The 11,612-nt window shown below is 36.3% G+C and overlaps 1 protein-coding gene across 1 annotated transcript in view; it reads right to left on the bottom strand.

Annotated features, from left to right (window-relative positions):
- The window catches only part of LOC134754926 (protein takeout-like), a 46,964-nt gene extending 35,945 nt beyond the window's left edge, over nt 1-11,019 (bottom strand). The window contains exon 1 of the mRNA XM_063691406.1: nt 10,925-11,019. Coding sequence (XP_063547476.1) covers nt 10,925-10,991 — 67 coding nt within the window. The 5' untranslated portion in view covers nt 10,992-11,019. The remainder of the gene's footprint in view (nt 1-10,924) is intronic.
- Nucleotides 11,020-11,612: the final 593 nt, after the last annotated feature.

The raw sequence follows: 11,612 nt of genomic DNA on the forward strand, positions 1-11,612 counted from the left end.
TATTTTTTTCTCAAACATGCAATGAAATATCGTCCTTTTGTGCGTCAAAACAGGCTTCAAAGTATCACGTTTCGGGCGAAGCAACTCGAGAGAACTGTAAAGGAATTTCATACGAAATTGAAGGCCTAGGCCGGGAAGTAATTTTTTATTTTATTTTAATGTAAACATGGCGTCTGTGTTCATGAACAGGCTAAACAGCTGAATTATATTTTTTATTTTTTTTCTAGTGGCTGAATGGTTATCGGACCAAATATATCCGCGTTAACGCCTATTACACACGAACTGATATTAAGTATACTAATCTGTATAGCCCGCTCCATACTACGCGGCGCGAAGCCGCGAACGCGAGTGTGGAGTCGATTTCGCTGATTAGCGAATGCTCGTGCTAATGAGGCCTAAGCACGGATTTAGATTTTAATAAACCGGATGGAGTACACGGGCCAAAAAGTGTGTCCACATGAGAAGTCAAAGTGGGCGGTTGCATCTCTTTCTAATTAGGGTGACCATAAGTCATATGTATGTGGGATATTAGGATAAGTTGAAATGTATAGTTTGGCCAAGATCTTTTTTCATTCATGCATAGGAAGTCAGAGAGAATGGATATAGTTTTTTTCTCCTCTGTAAAACGCTTCACAAAACCTTACTTAATTTAGTCGTTATAAAAGCTGTTACTGATGACAGACAGACTGACAAACGGACAGCGGAGTCTTAGTGATAGGGTCCCGTTTTTACCCTTTGGGTACGGAACCCTAAAAATGGTCACGTTTTTTTTCATTTGTAGTCTGCCTCTTTCGCACTCATGGTATGTTCATATATGTAATGGCTTCTCTTTTGCACACTTCAGCTATTCTTTAAGCGTCATCGTAGTTAATTGCACCATTTTTTTTTAATTTGCCGCTTTTGTGTACTGACGGAAATGTGTGTTCAACATATAGAATATTATGTATAAATGTGTCTGTAATATTTAAGGATTTTGGATTTAAATTTTGGCAATAATATAGCTCTCATTACGTGCACAAATAAATCATTTATCTATCTATCTATCAACCAAATAATTAAACATGCCGAAATAAAGATATACTTATTTAGGTAAACTTATTTTTACATTAAGTAAGTACGTAGGTAATAAGAACTCTGTAAGGCCGATTCACATCGTGCCGACATCATAGTCACCCTAATGAGTTTGACAATGTTTTCTTGTATTTTTATCGTAAACTTTAATAGTTGAGGCTTACCTGTGAAAAGATATACCACAATCAACAAAACTTTCACTTCTGCAACATTTCACACAACATCTTTTACCCATTTTATACTTTATTTCGCAAATAAATCTTGAGCGCCGCCATTCATGTATTTTGAAAATTTCTTTATCAAGTTGGGGATACCAATTAATATTCAAAGTTACTACAATGTCTACCATATTAAAATTAATGTATTTTTTGTTGTGCACATGCTTGGTTAAATCAGTTAATAATATTGACATTATAACTATTTACAAATTACGTAAAAGATATCAGAACCGCACTCTGAATATAGCACTTAAATAATATAAGAAGGTATTTAATTTTAGTAGTTATTGATATAAATACTACCAAAATGGTATTTTTTTAACATTGGCAACATGTGCGAGTGGGACACCGCGACCCACTTTTGCTATCTCATGTGGACCGTGTTCTCTAGTCTGGTACGAACACCTTTCTGGCTCGGTGATAAGGTTCAATTTAGTATGGCAAAAAAAGTGACAGTTCGCTCCTGTTTAGGGTATAACTTCATGGGCCTAAAGAGACCATAGACAATATTTAAAATCCTCTGCATTTATAGTTTGTCAAAGGACTGTCTCATTTTAAACATAGTCAGAGAGAATCATACTATCTTTGTCTTACACTAGTACTAGCACCCAAAAGAAAAGGATGCAACACTACAACCTTACTCTTTTCAACGTTGGATAGTCTATGGCACTTCCGACTTAAGCATAAGAATTTTATCGATACGGTTTAGTCAAGTATAAAAATGTTGAAAATAGAACTTCATACATTTCAGTAAAATATTTCTTGTTTAAGGAGACTCGATTCAATGCAAATTAGCCTACTTAAACACGCTGCTGCGTCGCATCTGCTTTGTGATTGGTTGGCCAACAATTGTTTCATAAGTGATAAACGCGCATGTGACACCCTTCGTATAGCAACATCCATATCCTACGAAAACCGCTTAGCGTTGTTTGTTAGTCTCCATAGGCTACGGTGGCCAAAATCGAGAAAAAAACTGTTTTAAAATTGAATTTAGCGCGGAGCAGGTACCAGGGCCTCACGAGTTACGAGGAGGTGTTGTTAGACAACCCGCCGGGGGCACCGGGCCCGGCGGCCGGTGCGCGTACGAGTATGAAGGCATCGCGGGCTGCGGCAGCTCGCGTATCTTAGCTGTATACTTTTGGTTTGTTTACCTAAGTATATGATTCTACTAGTTAAAAGTATTATTTTTTTGTCTCGTAGAAAAAGTATTGTATACAATAGTGATATAATCAAGCTTTTCAATCTCGTACCTTAACCTAAGCAACTCAGCAAGCTTCGTTGCTTAAACACGGCACTCGACTGAAAAGCTCTCTATTATATCACGATTGTATAAAATACTATTGTCGAGTAGCTGGATTTTATATTTGTGATTGATATTTATAAATAAAATTTCAATGTGAGTTCGGATGATAATACCGACGAAGAAATTAATTGCACTCCGTCGCAATTGAGGGCGGAGGCAGAATTAGCAATTAATAACTTGTTGCCGCCAAAGTCGAAGGAGAAATTTGTTTTTTTTTTTGAGTGGTGTATTTCCTTATTTCATTGCATATGTTTGAGAAAAGCACTATACATGCCTGGCCGTGAAAAGGGCTTGCCGGCTTCGTATCACTATCCGGCCTCCCTACGGTCGGCCGTCAATACCAACGGTTACATATCAGAATACCGAAAATTGATTTACCTAATGTTGAATGACCTATGCTCGATACACCTATTTTTTAAAATACCTAATGGTCAATTAACCTAAGCTCATAACACCTAATGAACGAAATACCTAATGCACGTTTCACCTAATATTGTTTTTCCTAAGCTCTGATTACCTATAGTCGATTTACCTAAAATTGAGACACCTAATGCTTGAAATACCTAAAGCCGATTCACCTAATACACGAAATACCTAATGTTGATATACCTAGTGCACGAATTACCTAAAGCTAATCTACCTATTGCTCGAAACACCTAAAGCTGATATACCGAATGCATGAATTACCTAAAGCTGTTATACCTAACGAACCATACACCTAAAGTCGATATACCTAATGCACGAAATACCTAAAGTCGATATACCTAATCCACGTAATATCGAAAGTCGATATACCTAATAGTCGATACACCTAAACTTGATTTACCTATTAAACGAAATACCTAAAGCTAATATACGTAATGGACGTATGTATATTGGTCGTTAACGTTGACCCTCGACATACCAGGTGGAAAATACTATTGTGAATGAATCTATTGTTGTCGAGCAATGTGTAATCATTTAGCATTTTTTATATTTTATCCTTATTTTTGAGGAATACAAAAAGTATTTTTTAATACAGTTGCTCAAAAACTGCTACTTTTCGTGGCTGTTTAGCGTGCGGAAAGTTGGTTTTCGCGAACTAGTGCTTTTTACTTTTCCAATTTTTTTAAATTTTTACTTGTCATGACTACTTATTGATGAGTGTTTATATCAGGGACCGGCCCGCTATCCCTTATCGGGGTTTTATAAGGGTATTGCATAAGGCTTAACTCACCATACCCTTTGCCAGACGAAACCCTTTGTTTTGGTTTTAAAAACCCTTATATAAAGCTACCACATTTGAGTAATCGGTAGCCCAAATACCCTTACAAAACCCTTATCATCCGCTCACCATCACCTTGCATATTGCTTATAAGGGTTAGCCTTATAAAGGGCTTCCCTCTTAGCATATAAGCGTGCTAATTTAAGTCGTCTACCTTGTTCATAAAGCACACATTACTTTGAATCCGAGCGATCGTTGGCGGCGACGGCGGCGTTCTTTGACTAGACACGTATTTTGTTTCCTTTTCATACACTACCGTAGATATATACTAATCCTGTCTCTTTCACGCAAAGGGAAACCTTTGTAAAAAGCGCTTAAAGATAAGGGTAACCCTTATTAAGAGCTAGCCTTATTTTTGGTTAGCTTTTCGGTAAGGGTTAGTCAAAGGTAAGGGTATGAATGGGCTTGCAGTTCAATAGGGAAAGTCTTTCAATGTGTTAGCCGTGTTTAAGTGTCGCCCATTGAAAGGGTTTTATCGCGGAAAGGGTTGTCCGGTCCCTGGTTTATATTAGTTTCCTTTAAACGTCGTAATCAACATAAAAACCTACTGTTAATGTAAGAATACGAGAAATATGCATATTTCATATTTTATTACTTACCTCTTCATCATTATAAGTATTATAACACGTTTATTTTTGAATGTTGAAAAACCGTTCTTAATAAGTTGTCTGAATGGAACGGAACGCCTGTCAAAGAAGAGGCGTATTTTCTTACTGCAAGAATGTTTTAAGTTTCCAAAGGCAACATTCGATACTGTTTTTATAAATATACGATACACAAATAATCGTAAATAACGATATTTTTAGGTAATAATAGTACAATGTTTTAATTTTTATAATTGTTTCTGTCTTATAGAACATGCATTTGAAAAAAAAACTCATTGAAGTGGGTTCAATAATAATAACAAAATCTATTCTAGTCGAATAAAAGCCAGAAAAACACCTCTTCATAATGCCAATGTCAATGATGTCACAGAATTAATAATATAAAAAGTTTCGAATTCCATTCCTTAATACTTGTTGCTTTTCTTATTTTTTCGCAATTCGCAACTGTATTAAAAAACGTCGTTTGATACACGTGCGGATATGTCATTCTTCACTCGTCCCGAGTCTTGCCACTCGCCTATGGCTCGTGGCAAGATATCTCGGTTCTCCTGAAGTAATGACATACTTTCCGCACTAGCATCGAAATGTACTATTTCAATACAGTTGCTCAAAAAGTGCTACTTTACGTAGCTGTTTAGCGTTCGCAAAGTAGGTTTTTGCGAACTAGTGGTTTTTACTTTTCCAACTTTTTTAAAATTAATTCCGGCCGTAATCCGGACGTCTAGGATGTCAAAGAGTATGGATGTTTAAAAACATTATATATATTTTTATTTCGGCATTAGACATATTCGTATTTACACGTATACACGTAATTACACGATATAAAGGAAATATTTATTAAAGTGAAGCTTTTTTCAATCGCCCTAAATTTTTAGGGCTGTCTTTAGCATGTCGCGTTACAGCGTTACAGTAGTACAGCATTAGTAAAATTCTACTTTATTAAATAAAGTAAATTTCTACAATAATTCACTAAAACACATTTTAATAAAAATAAATAAATAAATTAAGAAAACGGTTCATATTTCGTTCATTAATAGGCAAAGCAGCCTTAGGTATTTCGTGCATTAGGTAATTAGGTATAACGACTTTAGTTGTTACGTGCTTTAGGTATTTCGTTTAATAGGTAAATCAAGTTTAGGGGTATCGTCTATTAGGTATATCGACTTTAGGTATTTCGTTCGTTAGGTATAACAGCTTTAGGTAATTTATCCATTAGGTAAATCAAGTTTAGGTATATCGTTCATTAGGTATAATCAGCTTTAGGTGTATCGTCCATTAGGTATATCGGCTTTAGGTGCTTCGTGCAGTAGGTGTAATAGCTTTAGGTGAAACGTGCATTAGGTAAAACGTGCATTAGGTATATCGTGCATTAGGTGTTTCGTCCATTAGGTTAATTGAGATTAGGTATTATAAACTTAGGTCATCCAATGTTTAGGTAAAATGATCGTTAGGTAATGTAAATAAAGGTGAATTGAGCATAGGTGATTCGTCATTAGGTAAATCAATTTTCGGTATTCTGATATGTAGGTAACCATACCAACTCAGCCGGCAAGCCCATCTTACCCGGCGCCTGCAGTAATGTACTATACCTACATATTTGTAGTTATATTATCAGGCAGTACATAAAATAACTAACCATATACAATTCGGAATATATGAATTTTGCTATTGTGAAAAAGTAACACGTACATAGCATTATATGATTATACTTTTGCCTTTTGTGTAGGTAAGATAGATAAAAGTCAATGTCATAGACAGAAATAAGTCTGCAACGATTTTGATAGAACACGCAGTGTAATGTAAGTGTTATTTTCTTTATTGATAATGGGAAACAAACAGTGAAACCTAACACATAGATCATTACAATTAAATCTATATATAGGTATATATATATGCACGTGTCCTGACTGACTGACTCATCAACGCAGAGGCGAAACCACAAAAGCTAGAAACTTGAAATTTGCACATCAGGTTGCATTTATAAAGTGTACAAGAGATAAGAAGCGATTTTGAAAAGTTCAACCCCTAAGGGGCTTAAAAAGGGGATGAAAGTTTGTATGGGGTTCAAGTTTTATTTTAAGCTAGCAATTTGAAACTTGGTAAAAAGATATATTATTAGAATACAAGAAAACTAATTTCAGCGTTTTTGAAAATTCATCCCCCAAGGTGGTGAAAAAGGGGTTGAAAGTTTGTATGGAGATCAAAATTTTTATCAAGTGCAGGACTTGAAACTTTGTATATGTGCATACTATTATTAGAATACAGGAATAGCAATTTTAGTGTTTTTAAAAATTCATCCCCTAAAAGGGTTAACAAGGGGTTGAAAGTTTGAATCCATTACAAATGCTTTGAAACTTCTTAGAAAGGCATAATAGCCGCTTACAAAAAAAAATATTTCGACGTTTTTGGAAATCCAACCCCTAAAGAGGGTTAAATAGGGGATGAAAGTTTGTCTTGTGGTTCAAATTTTATTATAAGCTAGGAACTTGAAACTTTGCAAAAAAGTATTATATTAAAAAACAAGAAAACTAATTTCAGCGTTATTAAAAATTCATCCCCTAAGGTGGTGAAAAGGGGGTTAAAAGTTTGTATGGAGATCAAACATTTTTTTGAGTGCGGGACTCGAATCTTTGTATAAAGGCATAGTATTAGAATACAAAAATGTAATTTCAGCGTTTTTAAAAATTCATCCCCTAACAGGGTTAATAAGGAGTTGAAAGTTTGAATCTATTACAAATGCTTTGTAACTTCTTAGAAAGGCATAATAGCCGATTGCAAATAAAGCGATTTCGACGTTTTTGGAAATTCAACTCTTAAGGGGGTTAAAAAGGGGATGAAATTTGTCTTAAGTTTCAAACTTTATTCTAAGCTAGGAACTTAAAACTTTGCGAAAAGGTATTATAAGAAAAAACAAGAAAACTAATTTCAGCGTTTTTAAAAATTCGTCCCCCAAGGTGGTGAAAAGGGGGTTGAAATTTTGTATGGAGGTCAAACATTTTATTGAGTGCGGGACTTGAATATTTGTACAAAGGCATATTATTAGAATAGAAGAAAAGTAATTTCAGCGATTTTAAAAATTCACCACTTAAAGGGGTTAAAAAATGGTTGAAAGTTTGTATAGAGTTCAAATTTTATTTTAAGCTAGGAATTAGAAACTTCGTAAAAAGGTATCTCATTAAATGAGTAGAAAACTGATTTCATCGTTTTTGAAAGTTCACCCCCCAAGGTGGTAAAAAAGAGGTTGAAAGTTTGTATAAAGGCATATTATTAAAATACAAGAAAAGTAATTTAAGCGTTTTTAAATATTCATCCCCTAAAAGGGTTAAAAAGGGTTGAAAGTTTAAATCCATTGTATAATATTAAAAAAAAGTTATTACAACGTTCTTAATAATTCAACCCCAAAGGGGGTTAAAAAGGGGATGTACGTTTAAATGTGGTACAAGTTTTCGTTTAAGCTAGGAACATGAAACTTGGTAAAAGGGCATTATATCAAAATAGACGAAAACTGATTGCACCGTGTTTGAAATGTTTGTATTAATAAAGTTTGCATCGGAAGCGAATTTTTTTTCAATAATGGACTTTAAAATCTAAGTCTTGAGAGGGATTATATCGAGAACAATTTTTTTCAGTTAGGGGCTTGAAACTTCGTAATTTGTGAAAGACAAATTTCATACGTTGTATAATTATTAACAAATGATTAACCGTCCCTACTGATATCTTTTGCTGCATAATGTTCTATGCTCATAGTCATGTAATAGTTATTTGTTATACAAGGGTGCAAAGTTGTATTTTACCCGCGTGTGTGGAATTGAAACACGAGCAAGCGAAAGGATTCTATAGTTGAGTAGTGGTTCTAAAATAGAATCCTGAGCGTAGCGAGTGGTTTCAACACACGAGAAGTAAAATACATTTGCACCCGTGCGTAACACAAAACTTTTCCCCTCACTATAGCGAGAAAAGTGCAACATCCACAGGCGTTAGATCATCATCATCACTGGAATCACTAATTTTTTTACGGCAATACGATATTATAACAGAAAACTCTGGAAGTTGTGTATTTTTACGTATCGGAGTCGGCGAGAAAAATTTTGCTGACAATGTTGACATTTCTGACTATGCGTTTTGAAATTGCATCGACTCAACTTGTGCGTACAGAATTACATTCTACATCATTTAAAAAAACAAATGTTTCTTATGGAATTTAAGGTTTATGACTTAAAATCATTAAATAAAGCTAAATTTGGTATTTTTTATTAAATTCTCAAACCATTTATTTAATGATAATTAATATCGAACGAACCATTATTATGAGCGTTTTACGTTTTGTTATCTGTCAAAAGCTACTTAAACACGCTCCATCCAAGGTCAAATTACTTTCCCCACTAGTGGATAAAATGCGTTTTTCCCCGCTTGTTTTAAAGGATAAAAGACGGCTTTCCGAGCTAGTGAGGGGAAAAATATATAACCACCAACATACAAATCCACGCGTACGAAGTCGCGGGCAACAGCTAGTATATACATAAACCAAAACGGTTTCAACTACTGAAATGGTTGCTCGGACAAGACTTGTTTATACAATTCAATTCAACTCTCTCTAGATCTAATATTATAGAACAAAACAAAGCGAATTTGAAACCAATATATAAATGTGACATGCATTACTTAATTAAATTTTACAATATAAATTATCAAAATCAATATGGTTTTAGTATTTGCTCTATTAGTAGTAGAGTAATATATTATTAGTTCCTTTCCTCTTAATTGCAGAAACAAATTTTTATCATTGTAATTTTTACACGCTCTTACGATAAACGTCAAACTTCTATGAAATTATGACGTATAAATAACTTGCACTGCGTATGCTATCAAAATCGTGGTAGACTTATCTTGGTCTAACTCTAAGAGCCACTTGCTGCACTTGCACCATCCCACTGACCTGGGGTTAATCGGTTAAACCTGGAGTTACCATGGTTACCAGTACAATTTGACACTGGGTTAACGGTTTAACCGGTTAACCCTGGGTTAGTGGGATGGTGCAAGTGGCGCTAAATGTTTGGAGAAAAGTATCTTTAATGACTTATACCACTTGCTCCATCCCACTAACCCGGGGTTAAGCCGTTAACCTAGTGTCAATTTGTATTGGTAACCATGGTAACTCCAGGTTTAACCTGTTAACCCCAGGCTAGCGGAATGGTGCAAGTGGCGCCTACAACTTATCTTTAAACAATAAAAAATATAAACACTGATTTAAACTTTCACGATTTTTACTCATTAATAAAAACGACTATACAGACGGTATACACTCCTTTATCCAAAATTACAGGAAACCTGAGGTCACCGAAGGACGTTATCCCGTTCCAGTCACCTGGCGTTTATAAGATCGATTGCAGTTGTGGTAGTTCCTACATCGGGGAATCGAAACGTACCATTGCGGAGCGAGTTAAAGAACATATCGCAGCTGTCAAGAACCGTCAGGTGAACAAGTCTGCCGTTGCTGAGCATTTACTAGAGTCAGGGCCAAACCACTGGATTGAGCTTCACAACCCTAGAATACTTTCTACAGATCGTGGGTTTCATGGTAGAAAAATCCGTGAAGCCATTGAAATCAAGAAACAGAAATTTCAATCGTGACGAATATTGCTCACTTGTTCCTAAACACTGAAAAATGTTTCATTATTAGTTTTAGCCGAAAACGAAATCCCACCTAAATCCAATAACTTTCAACTACACTTTTTCTGATTTAAACTTTCACGATTTTTACTCATTATTATTTACAACGACGGGACTTAATCGCGTAAAATAAGTTTTAACTTTACCTTCGACGTTTCGAGGACGGCGTTGTCCCCGTGGTCTCGGAGGAAACTGGCTAAAGTTGACATCAACATCTTCTAGGCGCGCGAGTTTTTTAAGATCTCATCCACATGAAACCCAGTCATTAGTAAGTGTAAGCGAAACCAAATATCGAAAGTTGAAAAATCGAATATTGTGAGTGTTGTGTGTCGACCCGGTAACATCCCTAGTGCACAAAACGTTCAAGTTAATAAACAAGACCAAGTGCGGGTAGTTCGAAAAACGCGCGCCTAGAAGATGTTGATGTCAACTTTAGCCAGTCTTCTCCGAGACCACGGGGACAACGCCGTCTTCGAAACGTCGGAGGTAAAATTAAAACTTATTTTACGCGATTAAGTCCCGTCGTTGTAAATAATAATGAATAAAAAATATAATCAGTTCGCTCCAACTTGCATATTATACAGTAAGTAATGCTTTGTGGAATTAAACGAACCTACATAAACATGTGAGACGCTTTGTTGTAAATTAAATCAACTTACATTAACATTTAGCAATCATTATTCTATTGCAATCCAAATACGTAAGTAAAAGTAGTCGCCTTACATTGTTACACGTATGTATGTTACCACTGAAATACCGGTATAATATTTATGAGCTCTACCTTAGTACTTACGAATTTCAGCCGCTACGAAATGCAGCGCTAGTAAAAATACGGCAGCGGGCAACATGTCGATAGCCATAGTCACGGGCACGGGTGCCGAAGTACGGGCTCCGTTAGCTGCACTGCACCGGAGTGGACGCGATCTCAGCCAGCCCAGTCGCGTCGACGGCCGGCACTGTGCGTGTGCGGTGCGCGCCCACCGCGTGCGCGTGCCGGCCACCTCTCCACCACTCTACCTAAGGACACGAGTGATTGTCCAACTGCCCTGCTATTCTGGATTCGAGTCGACTTTAAGTGCTACTCCGCTCACAATACACCGAGTGTGAGCAAGATACTGATACCTTATGTACCTCCCGACTGAAGGTTGTATTGTAGAGAATCGTGTGCTCAGATTGATGTGTTCCGTCGGTTGCGGCAGGGGGAACTACGCACCTGCGGCTATCCTGGATGCACGCTTCCGTCCGCATTTTGCAATTGTCCCACTAAATATTTCAGTTAGTATTGAACTACTAAACTAGGATTAAGAGACGTAAGGTAGTAGTCCGGGTGCTCGTCACTGTACCAGTACGTGTATTCTGTATTGGGCATTCGCGTGTCGAGCACAGGGACGTTCACCTTATATTTCATTGTGTAAGCCAGCTTCGTTCCCCCCCTTTTCTTAAATTTTCAATTCCTTCTCACCGAACTGGGTTTTTGACTA

Source organism: Cydia strobilella, chromosome Z, assembly GCF_947568885.1.
Source record: "Cydia strobilella chromosome Z, ilCydStro3.1, whole genome shotgun sequence".
Taxonomy (NCBI): domain Eukaryota; kingdom Metazoa; phylum Arthropoda; class Insecta; order Lepidoptera; family Tortricidae; genus Cydia; species Cydia strobilella.